Source organism: Schistocerca americana, chromosome 2 (genome assembly GCF_021461395.2).
Source record: "Schistocerca americana isolate TAMUIC-IGC-003095 chromosome 2, iqSchAmer2.1, whole genome shotgun sequence".
Classification (NCBI taxonomy): Eukaryota; Metazoa; Arthropoda; class Insecta; order Orthoptera; family Acrididae; genus Schistocerca; species Schistocerca americana.
The window spans coordinates 392,632,334-392,652,428 of record NC_060120.1 but is presented as its reverse complement, the minus strand read 5'-3'; the positions used below and the strand labels follow the sequence as shown (position 1 = coordinate 392,652,428).

Below are 20,095 nucleotides of genomic sequence, written 5' to 3'. Positions count from 1 at the left end.
AAGTTACTACATACACTGAAGAATATAAGTGCACCAAGATATTCAGTTCCAAGTACAGGCAACAGTGTCTCATTTCATCTATGAAAGTTTTTGTTCTTGATGAAATTAGAACATGTGCCATCACATAATCTCCTTAGTATTTATACAATGTGTAATGTGAAATCAACACAAAGTGACCAACATATATTCACTATTAAGATGAGGATCTTGTTGTAACCCTCATTTTGGACCACAACAATTACTGAACATAAATAATTTCTGTAACATCAGTGCACTTAACATAGTCAATTAGTCTATGAACCAAATAGATACAGTTCTTGGCAAAATAGTTGTCTGAACCACTATAGAAATTATTTGGAGAGTGTCTTAGAGTAAGAGAGCTAAGTCCAAGCACGACTTAGTTGGAAACACAAATTTTGTAATCAGATTTCCATGTAGGCATGAGATGGCAAAACTCCCAAGTTCATTACCTGCTGCAGTAAACACATAGCAAACAGCTGGTGCTGCATGATCCACTTGTATAGGTGAGTTGGATACCTGTAACTGAGACAGACACAGCTGCTTAAATGGACTTATATATGGGTCATGAAAAAAGATTATGAAAGTGACTGATATTGTTCCCACCAAAGGTGCCCTTGCTGGATGTGTGTGACATTACAAATATCGATATGTCTGCATCATCTATCTGCATGTCCAACAGGGTTACTGAATATCTCCTAAATGTAACTGTAATCTGCAAAAAAAATGATAATTTGCTAGTTGTCAGATGACACTGGAAACATAGACAAACAAAGAAGTGGTGATAATGCTATCCATCTTTTGGAAATAGAAGTTCTTTCATCCTGTAAGGGTGAGTAATCAAAAATATTCAGTAACTATTTAGGAAAGTCACACAGTGCTTTAGGTTATACACTGAACTAGAGGGAAAACTGCTAATGTTGCCATCTATCAATGACTATGTCTACTTTGATCAGCAAACTCAAGGTTTACTTTAGATTTATTTGACTATAATAATGTTTCCATACTTCTACTTTTTCTATTCTTTGAAAAGCTTTGACTACAACAGCACCAAAATGTTTAAAAATAAACTTTGTCATCATATCCTTGCATTACAGGATTTCTGCGCTACACACGGATGCAGTCACGTTTACCACTTCCACCACCTGCCACAGGGCACACATCCCCTGAACTGTGTCGTTACAATTCTGGTGTTCGCTGCTTCAGTGCAGGAGATCATCGTGTTAATGAGCAGCCAGGACTTATTGCTATGCATACTCTATGGCTGCGTGCACACAATAATCTGGCTACAAAGCTCATTGGTATAAATCCACATTGGGATGATGAGAGGATTTATCAAGAAGCACGAAAGATTATCGGTTCTATGATGCAGCATATAACATATAGAGAATTTCTGCCTATTGTGTTGGGTAAGTATACATTTAAAGTCAAACTAAGACTGTCAAGTATGTTAACCCAATGATGAAAGTCATCTTAAAAGTTGTTTGACAACCATCTTATAATTTAACTTATACCAACTGACAACAGATTTGCTGTTTAGACTGCAATGTGCCTTATTTGTGTGCCAAACTCCTGCTTAGTATGAAAATATGGAGTATAGACTAATGTATGATCTCTCACAATTCCTTTACACCAGCTAACTAATCGTATGGGAGACTATCACTGTTTTACCCTACGGCCCAATATTATAAATGCTGACAATGCTAAATTAATACTGAAGGGTGAGGAGACTAGTGCACTTGCAAATAAAATTGATTATAGGTACTATGCCAATAGGTCATCAAAACAGTACTTCACATTACATGTTTACAAGAATGAAATATAACTGTTTATCATTCAGCCTCACATTGAAAAATTATTGCCTTAAAAATGGCAGTTGAGATAGCATATGATCACATTCCATTACACTCTTTTAAATACTTCACTCAGTCCTAATAATCACAAAAAAGTGCTAGCCAATCCCACAAATCCAATCATCACATGTGAAGCTGAGTCCCATTGCTGCATCAAAGCAGTCATTCACAAAAAGTTGAAGTGTTGCAACAGTGATAATCCGTTGTCAAAGTGATGTAAACTATTTCTAAGTCCCCACTGCAACAACAAAACAGTCACAATTTCAAGTGCTGCAAAACACTTGCACTGAAAAACTACCAAGCGACTGCTCACTTACCAAGTTCATGACTACAAGCAAAAGACAAATGACAATGAGCAAAACATCCTGAGAGCATCCGTGCCAATCTTTAAAAACTCATCAGAAATACTGCCTACCCTTTCCAACCTCTTCTCTTTTCACTTTAAACTGAAATAAATGGCCCAGCATTTAAAATGTTACATAATTCACAACTAAATTATGAAAATAAGCACCTTTTTGTGCCACCATTTGGAACTTTACAAACTAACTTTGGTTGAGTAGTTTAGTTACTGCAATTAAAACATGTATTTGATAACCATGAGATTGTGGCATTAAACAATAAAAAATTAATGTACAGATTATTACGATATACTCATATATTCCATTTTTAGGAGCCCTTTTAAATGGTATGTGTAAACTTTACATGTGCCATGCCTGTTTAGAGTAACTGATGGTTTTATTAATGACCACTTTAATTAATTAGTGAAATTTCAACTAAAACATCTTACACTAAGTATCTGATGTGTAGGATGATAGGGATCTTGTGGGATAACATGAGTGTCTGTGTTTATTATTGAGATCCAACACCATTACCAAATCAAGAGGTATACAAATTTGTCATTACATCAAATGAGAAACTTACCTACCTTTCATTTGATGTATCACTTATTAACATAGCCTTCTGCATTTGTAAATACTCATCAACTAGATAGACATTGATTCATCACTGAGTCGTCAATAGGCTCATGAACAAGATGGAGAACATTGCTAGCTTTAAGATGAATACTTCTTCGGAGCTATAGAGTACACATACGCTGTATGCATACATTATCTCAGCTGACTAGATTGTGTCAGCACTGCAGCTCAACTTGGATGATACAAATGTGGTATCAATGGGCTCATTCTGGTCAGAGGTGGAAGGTGTAGAGCACAGAGCACATTGACATGAAAGAGTGGAGTATGAAAGGGAAATAAGATGAAGAAGTGGGTGACTGTGGAGAGTAGAGTTTGAGTGCCAGGTGAGTGAAGTTAGGGACTTGGGACAGGGACGAAGGCAGGCGAGGAGCAGGGAAAAGTGAATATTGAGGCCAGGAGGATTACAGGATTGAAGGATGTATTGTAAGGGCAGTTCCCAGGTATGTAATTCACGGAAGTTGGTCTTTTTGGGAAGGATCCAGATGACATGGGCTGTGAAGCAGCCATTGAAGCAACATGTAGTTCCATTGTGTTGTCAAATCTGCTCTTGCAACACTGCTTGACAATGACTGTTCACTCAGCTGGATAACTGATTGGTGGGCATCCCTACATAAATTTATATTCACCAAGGACTTTCCATTATCATATCTATATTCATTTGTGTATTGTAAGCTTCTTAATTATAACTGTGAAAGAAAAAAAAACTTTCAGAGCTTTTGGTACAGGAACAGTCACAAGGTGTCAACGAGTTTGTTGACAAAATAGTTTGTGGGTGAAGAGCCAGATGTCAGTATCCAGTGAGTACAATTTTCTGCAAGTGACCACATTACCATCATCAAATGCATCTCATGATGGCAATTTGGTCACTTGTATCCACTGGACACTGACATCCAGCTGTTCGCCCTTGAAGTATTTCATGATGAATTACACTGGGGGAAGTCAAAGAATCAAAATGAGTTTCTTCTCACATGCAGGAGTTTAGGGGTCTCAGATTTTCTGTAACTTTACTAAACCAAGAGCAAGCTGAATCACACTGAAAACAATACTTTCACAGCTCACTGAGTGGAAATGATGACCTGAGTCTGCTACCCTCATTTCACCTGAGACAGTACTGTACTGTCAAAATATTCTTGCCAATCTCCAGTGGCCCTACATCTTCCTGTCGAATTGTCCTGAGGCTTACCAATTGATGACAGAAAGATGGCATTAACTTACAATGTACGTGTACTATATATCCATCAAATGACAGAACTGTCTTCATTCTGATAGTTGCCACCCACTCTGCATTGAATATAGTCTACTCATATGCCTAGAAAACTCAGAAGAATTCCATTGTAAAGGCTCTTATTAAATGAGCAATTTAATTATCATTGTCAGAATGTACACACAAATATTATGACTTATTTTTCTAAAGCTATTACTTCTTGTTATATTGATAAAAATGACCAAGTGGACATAAAATACTGCTTATCTGCAACAATTAAAAGCTACTGCCTCACTGAAATATGTTGTTTTCCTTTTCTTACTGTAGGACAAGATGTGATCAAACTTTTTGAGCTGAATCTGACCCAGAAGGGGTACTACAAGGGTTACCATATAAAAGTGAACCCAACAGCACTGAATGCATTTGCCACAGCAGCTTTTCGTTTTGGTCACAGCCTGGTGCAGCCAAGTCTTCTTCGTTGTGACAGTAGACATAGATTATTGCCTTTCAGTAAGTATTCCTTTTATTTTGTTTTATCGAAATAAGTAATACTAACAATTTTTAACTATTAATTAATTACAAAATTGATCTGGTAATTAAAAATCATTAGTTCCTCTGGCTATGAGGGCGCTTCTAGGTGAGTATTAAAATGTTGTACTGGTATGATAAGATTACCGATAAGAAATTTGTATGTCTGTAAAAAGATAAATGAGCAAAGCATATAACAACTTCCACCCTCATACCTTAGCAAAAGAGAGCAAAAGATCTTGCTGAGAACCTGAGACAATTCTGGTCCTACATAAAATTGCTAAGCAGGCTGAAGGTTTCTATCCAGTCACTTGTTGACCAGTTTTGCATGGCAATAGAAGATAGAAAAAGGAAAGCTGAAGTTTTAAATTTCGTGTTCTGAAACCATTTGTGCACGAGGACTGTACAAACATACTGTTGTTTGCCTGTCTCACACAGAACCCCATATGGAGGATATAGTAATAGGTTCCTTGGCATAGAGGACCAACTAAAAGAGTTGGAAACAAATAAGTCACCAAGTCTGAATGCGATGCCAATTTGGTTTTACAGAGAGTACACTATGGCATTGGCCCCTTATTAGCTTGCATTTATCATGAACCTTCTGCTCAGCACAGATTCCCTAGCAAGTGGAGCAAAAGCACAGGTGATTCCTGTGTATAAGAAGGATAAAACAATGGACAAACAAAATTTCAGGACAGTTTCCTTAACATTGTTTTGCTGCAGAATCTTTGAACACAGTCCGAGTTTGAATATAATAAATTTCTTTGAGATGGAAAAGCTTCTGCCCGTAAATCAGGATGGATTTAGAATGAATCACTCACGTGAAACTCAGGTTGCCCTTTTCTCACATGATACCCTGTGAACCATGGAAGAAGGGGAATAGGAAAAGTCCATAGTCTCAGCTTTCCAGGAAACATTTGATACTGTGGCCCAGTGCAGACTGTTGATGAAGTTATGAGCATATGGAATAAGTTTCCAGATATGCAAGTGGCTCAAAGACATCTTAAGTAATAGAACCCAGTTAGTTATCCTCAAAGATGACTGTTCATCAGAGACAAGGGTATCATCAGGAGTGCCCCAGGGAAGTGTGATAGAATTTCTCTTATTCTCTAGATACACGAATGATCTGATGGATGGGGCAAGCAGAATCTGCAGCTGTTTTCTGATGGTGCTATGGTGTATGGGGAGGTGTTGTGGGTGACTGTAGGAAGATAAAAGATAATTTCTAGTTAGTAGTAGTAGTAGTAGTAGTAGAGTAGTAGGTATGATGAATGAAAGCTTGCTCTAAATGTAGAAAAATGTAAGATAGTGCAGGTGAATAGGAAAAAGAATCTCATAATGTACAAATACAACATTAGCTGAGTGCTGTTTGAAACAGTCACACTGATTCAGTACTTAGGCATAATGTTTCAAAGCAATATGAAATGAAATACTACAGCATTCGCCACAGAGATAACTTCAAACTTCCAACACATAATTTAAAACTTTATGCCCAAACACCAGAGTATATGGCGTTAAAAATTTTCAGTAAAATAAAAGGCAGTAATATATTTAAAATGGAGATTAGTTCACTGAAAAGATTGCTCTACTCTTCTGGTGGAAATGTGTTGTTATTCTGTTGATGAATTCATTGAGGACAGCTTCACAGTCTGAACACAGGGATTGTATTACATGTATTATTTTATGTACGTGTGTAGCTGTAACTTAGAAATGTAAAATATAATGTAAACTTTTGTATTTCTCTCAAAAAAGTGAAAAAAGTTTCTTTTGTAAACCTTGATATGTCACCTGTACATCAAATCAAATGATTTGAAAATTGTACGTAATGAGATGAATAAACCACATATCACATTACACAAATGAGAACATGTGGATGATAGCAGGGAAAGTGATGGTCAACTTTGGTTTATTGGGTGAATGTTAGGAAAGTGTAGCTCATCTAAAGAGGAGACCAGAGAAGGTGAATGGTTCACTCTGGTTCACTGGGAGAATGTTAGGAAAGTGTAGCCCATCTATAAAGGAGACTGCATATAGAACACTAGTGCAACCTGCTCTTGTGTACTGCTTGAGTGTTTGGGATCCCTATCAGATCAAATTCAAGGAAGGAATTGAAGCAATTCAGAGGCAGACTGACAGATTTGTAACCAGTAGGTTCCATAAAAAAAAAATGGCTCTGAGCACTATGGGACTCAACTGCTGAGGTCATTAGTCCCCTAGAACTTAGAACTAGTTAAACCTAACTAACCTAAGGACATCACAAACATCCATGCCCGAGGCAGGATTCGAACCTGCGACCGTAGCGGTCTTGCGGTTCCAGACTGCAGCGCCTTTAACCGCACAGCCACTTCAGCCGGCTTAGGTTCCATCAACACGTGGGTATTATGGAGATGTTTCAAGGACTCAAATGGGGACCCCTGGAGGGAAAATGACTTTTTGTGAAACACAGTGGAAGAAATTTAATGAACCAATATTTGAAGCTGACTGCACAAGAATTGCGTGCCACCAGTGCACATTTCATGTAAGGACCATGAAGATAAGAGAAATTGGAGCTTATATGGAGGCACACAGACAGTCGTTTTATCCCCACTCTGTTTGCATGTGGAGCAGGAAAGAAAATGACTAGTATTGGTACAAGGAACCCTCCATCATGCACCATATAATGGCATGTGGAATATGTATGTATGTAGCTGCAGAAGCTATCTTTGTAAACAGTCATGATTTTAAGGTGTATTTACTGACAGGTTTCAATATTTTGTAACAACACTCAACCATAAAACTGGAGATAAGCAAACCATTTATTTTTACAGACATATTTTAAGAGATTTTTGAGAAACTGGACTATATCTAGTATTGACCCACTGTTGTGAGCAGAACATGTTAACTGCCTCTGGTTTGACTTTAGTATAGGGTTCTTCACTTATAGACACATACAAGGTGTGAGAAAAGACTTCCATGGAGAGCTAAACAGAACAGTTTGATCCTAGTGATATATTCTATGACCTTATCAAAGCCTTAGATTGTACAGGCTGTGAAATTCTACTTGATAAACTAAAATGTTATGGGTTTAGTGGCATCTATGTCCGCCCCTGGTAGCTGAGTGGTCAGCGTGACAGAATGTCAATCCTAAGAGCCCAGGTTCAATTCCCAGCTGGGTCGGAGATTTTCTCCACTCAGGGACTGGGTGTTTTGTTGTCCTACTCATCATCATTTCATCACAATTGATGAGCAAGTCACTGAAGTGGCATCAAATCGAAAGACTTGCACCCGGCGAACAGTCTACCTGACGGGGAGACCCTAGTCACATGACATTTACATTTTTAGTGGACTCCATCTAGGATGGATGAAATCTCACATTCATAGCAGAAGCAGTGTTCCACAACGACAGACTGTGCCACAGGTATGAAAATAACATCAAAATTAAGGAACATAGCACTGGCATCCCACAAGAATCTGTATTAGATCCACTCTTGTTCTTAATACAAGTAAGGTATCTTCCAGTGACTTAGGATGACTATTCAAAAACAGTAATGCTTGCTGATGACACAGGTGAATTAACCCATTGACTTACCAATATTTTTCCCCATAGTCAACCCTATATTTACTATTTGAATTTACAAAAATCAGCATTTTTGTCTTATTCCCCATAGTCAACCCTATATTTACTATTTGAATTTACAAAAATCAGCATTTTTGTCTTACACACCTTTGTCAAAATTATATAATTTTTTGACAGAAATTCTTTATCAATCTATCCTTGGCATTTATCAAACCAATGACAAGTGAAGATAATACTGTTTTAGAAGTTTTTGTTGGTGTGGTATACCCAAAAAAATACAGTTTTATGCAGTGCCACTTAACATTTCTCACACTCATACCTTGTATTATTTTTCTCCTTCCATGCTTTGCAAACTACACAAGTTCTGGAGGGCATTTTCTTGATGGAATTGACCTAACAAAATCAGAAAAATATTGCTTGTAACTCACAAAATGTCAGAAGAAATTGAACGTGTTGTACACCACTGAACAGACTGATTTTTCAGTTTTCCAATGATATATAACATGTCATCTCATGTCTGTTAATGGAGAAAAAGAAACACTAAGAAAGAGCTATAGCTGCTCAGCCTGTCTCACAGCTGGCAATGTAACAATGGACTTGAAACCTGTGACCAGCTGTGAGCTGGCTGTATAAGCCAGTGGGTTAATCAAGGACCCAAATTCAGTCTTATCAGACACCAGATACAGAACATACCTAGCATTGGTTCATGGCAAACATTTGAAGACCTGAACCTTCCTGGCACATTAAATCTTTGTGCCAGCCTAGAACTCAAAGCTGGGACCTTTGCCTTTTATAGGCAAGGTCTCTACCAACTAAGCAACCCACCTTCACAGCCCTACTTCTGCCTGTACCTTCTTTCTTCAATGTAGTGCTAGTCCCACAGATATTCAGGAGAACTTCTGTGAAATTTGCGAGATAGAAGATGAGGTACTGGGAGCAGCAGGACTGTGATGGTGGGTCAAGAGTCTCCTTGGATAGCTTAGTTGGTAGAGCACCCGTCACGAGAGGCAAAGGTCCAAGTTTGAGTCCTAGTCTGCCACACACTTTTAATCTGCCAGGAAGTTCTACAAATGTGTGTGTTAAAAGCAGTACAATGTGTGAGGGTAAGTGATACATGCAGGAGCCCCAATGGTGTTATCCCTACAATATCTCAGACTTAGACTTCATTCCTCTAATGGTAAGTAGCAAATCAGGCTACAAGTTTCAACCAGCAAACTAGATCAGGTGCCAGGTTTCCAGCTACCTCTCAGTTCATAACCATGCACTGAAGTTTCTTTGCAAAAGTTTGTTTCCAGTTAATATGAGGTCTTCCTCTACTTCTGTGTGCATCTGTTGGTTTCCACAACAGTGCTCAGCACAAGCTCCACTGCAGAGCAAAAATTCATTCTGTAGTTTAAAACTTAACCTCACAAAGATTTATATTATGCAGTTTTAAACAAGTAAGAAACACTTACTAGCACCAGAAGCAGTCATTAATGGTAATACACTAAAAGAAACACACTATGTAAAATTCTGTGGACTCCAACAGGATAACGTGTTAAAATGGCCTCCACACATATATAAACTAATCAAAAAGACCAGATCAGCACATTTTGCTTTTAGAAATATCTTTTGTTAGATTACTGGATTATTTTACATACTTTTACTCCCAGTTATGTTTTGAAATTAGCTTCTGGGGCAAAGCATGTAAAGCAAATTAAGTTTCTAGCTCATTAAAGGAGTTTTCTGAAAACTAGCAAGATTTTTTGTGGATCTGTCAATGACTCTACTATTTGGTGATGTCTCCTTTACCCCTAAATTATTTATATTCTATTTCAAATTTCCTTACCATACATAAAAAAGTATATTATAATTTCACAGTACAGTCTGTTGTTGCACAGATTACAGATAAAGTAGAAACAGATCAGTAATATATTATACTACAATTTATGCTGTTAAGTAAATAACCTCACATCTTGCAGAGGTGTATTTAAGGTTCTTGGAATTTCTACAGTCAGATCTCAGTACACTACCTCATTACTGTTCTGTGTAGCTGCCAGTAAAACTCAGTTTCAGCTGAACTGTGAGCCACACAATCTCAATACAAGATGACAATGATATTCATGCAGATAATGTCTTCTAGTCCAGGGTTTAGAGTGAAGATAATTCTATACTCTCATGCAAAGGTATTCAACAAGCTCTCACCTAACAAAAAGCAAGAAATTAGGAATCCTCATCAATTAAAAAGAAAATTAAAAACATTTATCATTGGCCACGTTTTATGCAAATTATCTGATTATTTAGATACAAAGATTGAAAATCCAGTTAGTTACATGGCAAGTTGCATAATAAGTAGTTATGTATTGTAAATAGGTCTCTGATGTTACAAATGTAGGTAACTGTTTTCTTTTCTGTGAAGCATCTTCAATACTAGTAAAACATTTTTGAAGTTCAAACATTTATTCACTGTGTTTACAATTTATTGCTCTTTTGCACCAGCCTCAGATGATGCTTCATTCAGTTGTTTGTTTGATTCTAGCTGATGTCTCTTAAATTAGCTCAGTGACTGCATGTCCAGACGATAGTGTTCGCAACCTCACTGCTATGGTGGGTTGCCGGCAGGCATGCAGCAGCCATGCCCGGCACAAAAGTTTACCTGCGCTGGCTGTTGAAATGCCCTTGGTCCAACTCTGAATTCTACAGTGACCCTTGATGATCTGTCAGTGATGTACCTGGTGTCAGTAGTCGTGTGGTTGGTTGATGTCCTCCCTACCAGCCTGGCAGGTTTCATCACCTGGAGATGTCCAGGTGTTGAACAGGAAAGTGGACTTCAAGAAGCCCAACTGCTGGCTTCTGTATTGAAATTCAGTGCTAATAGCACTCTGTGAGTGGTCTTGTTGGAAGACAGTCAGTTTACATATCAGTCTATGATAGGTCATGAGCTGTGTGAAGCTCATCAGGTGAAAACTGTCACCTTGAATACATCTTTGGCTAGTTCATTGACTGTGCTGAAGAGTCTGGGATATACATTCACTACAGTGTCATAATCATACAATTCAGTGATATTGCTGTGAATGCCATGGTCCCAGTGACTCACTGATGTGAGCTGGAAAACTGAAGTATTTAAAGAGAACTAGTACGAGGCTATATTGAATGGCTTGGTTCATAATGACCACATTTCCCATCTTTATTGTGCCATATTCAGGTAGCAAGCTGTTAACTGCTGTATCAGGTCCTTGCTATGTGTTCTTGTGTAAGACACAGTTTCTCACACCATGACTTACAAGAAAATAAACATGCTTCTCTCTCTTCCCTTGGTTCTATGTCAAAGACTTCTTTTGCTGAATGCATACTTCTCACTCGGCGGAGGTGGCATAATGCATTGCAGGCATGACCCATTTGCAATGTGCTGGTATGCTTCCTGCTTCAGCCAGCGTCTTTGGCTTAACTTGATATTGCCCATGGCAATTCGAATAAGTTTTAATAAAAGTTTATAATTTCCTGCTCATTATTATTCTATGCCATAACACTATTTAACATAACTGTTTTCCAAAGCATTGGATTTGTCACTAACTCACAAAATCACATGTATCTGGTGCAATCGTTATAACATTGTTATGCTACATTGTGATGGTTTATTGTTCATGCAGTGTATACATTCAGTCCACATCCCTGAAGATTCTTCTTGATGGTATCTGTAGATCACAATGAATGAGTGAGTGAATGAATAAATGAACAAATAGATGGATGCAGAATTACATATTTAGAGTAATGAGAGTTAAGGAGAATGTGTGTCTCAGAGAGTATACTTACAGTTATTCATGTTGCTTCTAAGGTATTGCAAGTCATCTACTTATGCATTTTATTACTATACAAACTTTTTGATGAAATCCCAAAATATTTCCTACTATTTAACAACAATTTGCAGGAGAGACAACACACAAGTTTTTTTTCAATAAGTAGTAAATAGATGGACTTCACATTGTTCATTTTATTGAAGCCTTGCTATTTCAAGTTAAGATTTCAGTTTGCTGAATAATACAAAAGTTTTAAGTATTATCTTTGGTTAAGTTTCTTCTTTCATTCACAAGTTCTAGATCAGTTACTAAATTTCCCCAACACTTACACAGCAACCTAACACAAAACTAAATTTAATCGGTAAACAGTTTTGAACATTATCAAAGGACAATGAGCTATGGAAGAAGAAGAAAATAAAAGAATTGAATATGTCACACAGAGAAAGAAGTTTCTTAGAATGCAAGGTTAAAAAGAGGTTACAACCAGACTGTAAGTAAAGTGAAATAAGTAGGCTGCAGATAATGTTTGAAATAATGATAAATTAATGAAACACCATTGAAGAGAAGACAAAGAGCAGAGGCAAAGAAAAAACTAGTCTGGAGGAAAGACCACAAGGAAAAAGAGAGAGGCAGAAATCTGTGGTGAATAAATAAATGCAAGGGAGGGGGGAGGGGGGGGGGGGAGTGTAGAGAGAGCGCATTATAAAGAAGCATAAATCAAGAATAGAAAGTACAAGAGGATTTTAACACAATTCAAAAGTGGGGTGGGGGATGGAAATAACAAGAATCAAGCATGTGATGCGAAACAGATTACCACCTACGCAGATCTGAAAGGTCAGTGTTGAAGAGGACTTTCAGTGTATCATGAGTGTGGAGCAATTATCATATGAGAGTGGTTTGAAAAGTTCTCAGAATCACTATGAGAAGTCAGAGCTAACGCAACGAGTTGCTCATGTGATATTCATTGGACTGTTGCCTGTAAACAGGTGCCACATCAGTGCTCTTGGAAGAGAACTGTGGTGGTGACATGACTCTGTTTTTGTTCCCATGTAACGATTTGCAAATATGGAAAAAAAATTGAGATTCGAGCAGTGATTAAGTACTTCGTAAAGAAAGGTATGAAAGCATAGAACATTCGTGCCAATTTCCAGAATACCCTGACGGACTCTGCTCCTTCATAGTCAACTGTTTCCAAGTGAACAAATGAATTTAAGTTTGGTTGGGAGAGCTTTGATGATGATCCATGCAGTGATCGGCCAAGATGTGTCACTGCTCATTGCAATGTTGTTGTTGTTGTGGTCTTCAGTCCTGAGACTGGTTTGATGCAGCTCTCCATGCTACTCTATCCTGTGCAAGCTTCTTCATCTCCCAGTACCTACTACAACCTACATCCTTCTGAATTTGCTTAGTGTATTGATCTCTTGGTCTCCCTCTACGATTTTTACCCTCCATGCTGCCCTCCAATGCTAAATTTGTGATCCCTTGATGCCTCAAAACATGTCCTACCAACCGATCCCTTCTTCTAGTCAAGTTGTGCCACAAACTTCTCTTCTCCCCAATCCTATTCAATACCTCCTCATTAGTTACGTGATCTACCCACCTTATCTTCAGCATTCTTCTGTAGCACCACATTTCGAAAGCTTCTATTCTCTTCTTGTCCAAACTGGTTATTGTCCATGTTTCACTTCCATACATGGCTACACTCCATAGAAATACTTTCAGAAACGACTTCCTGACAATTAAATCTATACTCGATGTTAACAAATTTCTCTTCTTCAGAAACGATTTCCTTGCCATTGCCAGTCTACATTTTATATCCTCTCTACTTCGACCATCATCAGTTATTTTACTCCCTAAATAGCAAAACTCCTTTACTACTTTAAGTGTCTCATTACCTAATCTAATCCCCTCAGCATCACCCGATTTAATTTGACTACATTCCATTATCCTCGTTTTGCTTTTGTTGATGTTCATCTTATATCCTCCTTTCAAGACACTGTCCATTCCGTTCAACTGCTTTTCCAAGTCCTTTGCTGTCTCTGACAGAATTACAATGTCATCAGCGAACCTCAAAGTTTTTATTTCTTCTCCATGAATTTTAATACCTACTCCGAATTTTTCTTTTGTTTCCTTTACTGCTTGCTCAATATACAGATTGAATAACATCGGGGAGAGGCTACAACCCTGTCTCACTCCTTTCCCAACCACTGCTTCCCTTTCATGCCCCTCGACTCTTGTAACTGCCATCTGGTTTCTGTACAAATTGTAAATAGTCTTTCGCTCCCTGTATTTTACCCCTGCCACCTTCAGAATTTGAAAGAGAGTATTCCAGTTAACGTTGTCAAAAGCTTTCTCTAAGTCTACAAATGCTAGAAACGTAGGTTTGCCTTTTCTTAATCTTTCTTCTAAGATAAGTCGTAAGGTTAGTATTGCCTCACGTGTTCCAACATTTCTACGGAATCCAAACTGATCTTCCCCGAGGTCCGCTTCTACTAGTTTTTCCATTCGTCTGTAAAGAATTCGCGTTAGTATTTTGCAGCTGTGACTTATTAAACTGATAGTTCGGTAATTTTCACATCTGTCAACACCTGCTTTCTTTGGGATTGGAATTATTATATTCTTCTTGAAGTCTGTGGGTATTTCGCCTGTCTCATACATCTTGCTCACCAGATGGTAGAGTTTTGTCATGACTGGCTGTCCCAAGGCCATCAGTAGTTCTAATGGAATGTTGTCTACTCCCGGGGCCTTGTTTCGACTCAGGTCTTTCAGTGCTCTGTCAAACTCTTCACGCAGTATCTTATCTCCCATTTCATCTTCATCTACATCCTCTTCCATTTCCATAATATTGTCCTCAAGTACATCGCCCTTGTATAAACCCTCTACATACTCCTTCCACCTTTCTGCCTTCCCTTCTTTGCTTAGAACTGGGTTGCCATCTGAGCTCTTGATATTCATACAAGTGGTTCTCTTTTCTCCAAAGGTCTCTTTAATTTTCCTGTAGGCAGTATCTATCTTACCTCTAGTGAGACAAGCCTCTACATCCTTACATTTGTCCTCTAGCCATCCCTGCTTAGCCATTTTGCACTTCCTGTCGATCTCATTTTTGAGACGTTTGTATTCCTTTTTGCCTGTTTCATTTACTGCATTTTTATATTTTCTCCTTTCATCAATTAAATTCAATATTTCTTCTGTTACCCAAGGATTTCTATTAGCCCTCGTCTTTTTACCTACTTGATCCTCTGCTGCCTTCACTACTTCATCCCTCAGACCTACCCATTCTTCTTCTACTGTGTTTCTTTCCCCCATTCCTGTCAATTGTTCCCTTATGCTCTCCCTGAAACTCTCTACAACCTCTGGTTCTTTCAGTTTATCCAGGTCCCATCTCCTTAAATTCCCACCTTTTTTCAGTTTCTTCAGTTTCAATCTGCAGTTCATAACCAATATATTGTGGTCAGAATCCACATCTGCCCCTGGAAATGTCTTACAGTTTAAAACCTGGTTCCTAAATCTCTGTCTTACCATTATATAATCTATCTGATACCTTTTACTATCTCCAGGAGTCTTCCAGGTATACAACCTTCTTTTATGATTCTTGAACCAAGTGTTAGCTATGATTAAGTTATGCTCTGTGCAAAATTCTACAAGGCGGCTTCCTCTTTCATTTCTTCCCCCCAATCCATATTCACCTACTATGTTTCCTTCTCTCCCTTTTCCTACTGACGAATTCCAGTCACCCATGACTATTAAATTTTCGTCTCCCCTCACTACCTGAATAATTTCTTTTATCTCGTCACACATTTCATCAATTTCTTCATCATATGCAGAGCTAGTTGGCATATAAACTTGTACTACTGTAGTAGGCATGGGCTTTGTGTCTATCTTGGCCACAATAATGCGTTCACTATGCTGTTTGTAGTAGCTAACCCGCACTCCTTTTTTTTTATTCATTATTAAACCTACTCCTGCATTACCCCTATTTGATTTTGTATTTATAACCCTGTAATCACCTGACCAAAAGTCTTGTTCCTCCTGCCACCGAACTTCACTAATTCCCACTATATCTAACTTTAACCTATCCATTTCCCTTTTTAAATTTTCTAACCTACCTGCCCGATTAAGGGATCTGACATTCCACGCTCCGATCCGTAGAACGCCAGTTTTCTTTCTCCTGATAACGACATCCTCTTGAGTAGTCCCCGCCCAGAGATCCGAATGGGGGACTATTTTACCTCCGTAATATTTTACCCAAGAGGACACCATCATCATTTAATCATACAGTAAAGCTGCATGTCCTCGGGAAAAATTACGGCTGTAGTTTCCCCTTGCTTTCAGCCGTTCGCAGTACCAGCACAGCAAGGCCGTTTTGGTTAATGTTACAAGGCCAGATCAGTCAATCATCCAGACTGTTGCCCCTGCAACTACTGAAAAGGCTGCTGCCCCTCTTCAGGAACCACATGTTTGTCTGGCCTATCAACAGATACCCCTCCGTTGTGGTTGCACCTACGGTACGGCCATCTGTATCGCTGAGGCACGCAAGCCTCCCCACCAACGGCAAGGTCCATGGTTCATGGGCGGGGGGGGGGGGTGCTCATTGCAAAAGTACACAAAATTGACGATCACCGATTGGAAGTGTGTGAAATTATGCATGCTTGTCACCTGAAAGGATATTTCACATTTTAACTGAAGAATTAGAAATGAAAAAATTATCTGCAAGATGGGTGCCACGACTCTTGATGCTGGATCAAAAACGCATGAGAATGGACACATCGGAACAATGTTTGGCCTGTTTTAGGAGAAACAAACAAGATTTTTAGCACCAGTTTATGACCACAGATGGAGCTTGGGTGCACTACTATGCCCCAGAGACTAAACGACAGTCAAAGCAGTGGAAACATGCTGATTATCCGTCGCCAAAGAAAGCAAATAAAATTCCTTTGGCATGAACGGTCATGGCATCAATGTTCTGGGATGCAAAGGAGATTTTGCCTCCTGGGCAAATTGCAATAAAAGATATGTAAAAAAAGGCCAGGTTTAGCAAGGAAGAAAGTCATCTTCCATCAAGACAATGCTAGCCCACACACGTGCCATCACCATTGCAAAATTACGCGAACTAAGATATGAATTGTTGCCACACCCGCCTTTTCACCTGATATGGCTCCATCAGACTTCCACCTCTTCCCAAAACTTAAAATTTTTCTTGGTAGACGAAGATTCACGTCAAATGAAGAACTGATAGCCAGAGTTGACAACTGTTTTGCAGGCCTAGAGATGGGATTAAGGTATTGGAACATCATTGGACCAAGTGCATTAATCTACAAGAAGACTACATTGAAAATTTTTTTAAAAATTCAGTGATGTAAGTACTTTTTTTTTCTATTCCGTTCTGAGAACTTTTCAAACCACCCTCGTAGTTGTTACTATTGCTTTCTAGAACATATATTTCAGAGGAGTAATTTGTGTTACTAATGTGTATTATCTGCCTATAACTATGCATTCTCACATAAGGTTTCTGGTCATACCAGAAAGTTGATTGAGCTTGTCCAAGATATGATTGCTTTCATGGTAAAAAGATGAAGTTGAAGCACTGGTATTAGGAATGTGCATGAGACGTATTTAACTCTGACAGTATTTGGAACAAGAGCCAGAGATCACTGAACAACCATTCCCCAACTAAGACTCACAATAGTGGTCATAAATTGAGTGGACAACAAAAAGCTACATTGACAATAGAAGGAAAAGGGTAGATTGCTGTTCACCATAACAATGATACACTGAGTTGCAGACAGGCACAACAAAGAGGCTGTTACACATTCAGATTTCAGTCAAGGGCCTTATTCAGACCTGTCTGAGCTGCCAGTGATGGCAATCATGTATGTGTGAGGTGCGCTTGCTTGTGTAAATGAGTGTGTGGGTGTTTCCTTTTCTGAAGAAGACTTGGGCTGAAAGCTAAATGTGTAACAGTCTTTTCGTTGTGCCTATCTGCAACTCAACATGTCATCTTTTTCCTTATATTGTCAGTAGTCCAACCTGGAGTTTCCAATGTTTGAAAAAGCTACAATGGTTGATACTGAAAGCATCTTCGAAGAGAATTCATATCTGGGTACGACAGCACAACATTATCTGTCATCACTAGTTTTTATTTTCATTTTTAGTTGGTTGTTCTGTTGGCTATCATGTAAACTGAGTTTGTCTTCTTTGAAGTATTACAAATATCTTCTTTCCAATCCATTCTTCTCTCTTTTTTTTTTTTTTTTTTTTTTTTTTCTTTCAAAGATTGCATACATTTTTTATATTGTGCTCTTCTACGTGTTATATTTACATTTCAAAATGAATAAAGTTGGATGTATGCTATTAGCAAATGTGCTTGAAGTCAGGCAACACTGGCAGGCTCGTAGAAGAATGCTGAGTTATCTCACACTTTCTGAAGAAACGAAGGAAGGCTACAGCAGAGAATGTGAGCAAGTCTGTCAAAGTCCAGATTAAGAAAGACCTCTGTTTACCATGGAGATTCATCTTAAACTTATACAGACATTATCTGCCATAATATTTGTCTGTCTTCTAAGACATTTTTACTGTGTACCTATTGAAAGAGGAATGTCAGTGCCAACTGCTCAAACTGATTAATTCATATCTAATTATTATTTTGTTATTAGGTAAACCATGATGTGAATTCTCTGTGTAGTGTTAATAGCACCCCTAGAGGTGTTTTGTAAAAGTGATATGTTTAACTAATTAAATTACTCAAATGGAGATGAAAGAAAGTATCTTCTTACATAATGCAAATTTATAGTATTTTAAATTCTGAACCTGTTCCTCCAAATACGGATAGCTTTCCTGTAATTTTTATGAAAAATAAAAATGATAGTTTGAGCTGTACAAATCTTTACAGATGCATCACTACATGAAGAACTTACGGTTCCAACAGATATTTATAACACAGGATCAGTGGATCAATTATTACTTGGTATGTGTGTTCAACCTGCTCAGAAGAGGGATGAATACATCACAGAACAACTTACAAATCATCTTTTCCAGACACCATGTATGTATAACACATTATGAAAAGTTTACATATCTTGGTAATTTTTAATTTATTTTTGTCTCACCCAAAAAATAAATGTTGGCCTAAATAAAGGACAACAAACAGTGATCATGAAGAAAACTGCGCTTGCTGAAGTAACAGGCTAAAAGAATCAGTTTTCAGAATCAGATTTTTTTTTTTTCATGTGGCAAAGAAAGGGAAGGGATTCCACTACTTTTCCTTTACTATCTTGAAGCTATATCTTATTTCTTGACTCCTTTTTATGTCTGCCTGTTTTTGTGATGGGGACCTGCTCATGAACAGGTAGCGTCTTCCTACCATTCTTTGAGAATGCATTAGTCCTCATCTATAACACTTAGGATATTGCTGTTTTATGTCAATGCTGAATGGCATTAGATTAAGCAGTAGTATAAACTATATTTATTTATCTACAACAGTTTAATTACTACAATGATATGATTACATGATAAATTTTGAAGACATGTTTAATTTTCAGCACCATTATCTGGGATGTGTGCCTAAAATCACTCAAACTGTCTCCAACTTCTACAAACATCAATAGAATTATGTTACACCTAATATGATATGGTTTAGAGTATAACGCACGCAATTATTGATGGTCATTCTTAAAGAAAATAATAATTATATGAAATAGTTTCTATAATTCCTCAGACATACTCCAAACTATAAAATGTGGAGCATAAAATAGTGCTATGAATGTTGGGAGAGGCCTGACACACTTTGAGTCATATTAAATATATGATGTCACAGATAATGGTACCGAAAACTTAACATGTCTTCAGATTTCATCAATAAACAAACTGTTGTAGTAATTAAATTATGACAGACAAATAAATACAATTTATACTACTGCTTGATATAGCATCATTCAATGTTGGCGACACCCAAAGTGTTATAGAACAAGAGTAATGCATGCTGAAAGTATTGGATGAAAACGATACCTGTTCACTGGCAGGTTTCTGGCATTACTACTTACTACTAGTGTATGTCTTCATTAATACAGTTACTAGGCTTGTTGTTTAGGACTTTTCCCATCTGCAATGTATATGTCTCTGCTAAATGCTAGACCAGTAAATTCAACATACAGAAATATTCAGTCTAACATCTCATTATCAGTTTCTTC

General features: G+C 37.9%; 1 protein-coding gene across 1 annotated transcript in view; it reads left to right on the top strand.

Moving 5' to 3' along the window:
* The window catches only part of LOC124595374 (chorion peroxidase-like), a 57,209-nt gene that overhangs the window by 22,241 nt on the left and 14,873 nt on the right, over positions 1 to 20,095 (top strand). Inside the window, exons 6-8 of the mRNA XM_047134090.1 lie at positions 1,116 to 1,427; positions 4,377 to 4,559; positions 18,799 to 18,951. Of these exons, the coding sequence (XP_046990046.1) occupies positions 1,116 to 1,427; positions 4,377 to 4,559; positions 18,799 to 18,951 (648 nt within the window). The remainder of the gene's footprint in view (positions 1 to 1,115; positions 1,428 to 4,376; positions 4,560 to 18,798; positions 18,952 to 20,095) is intronic.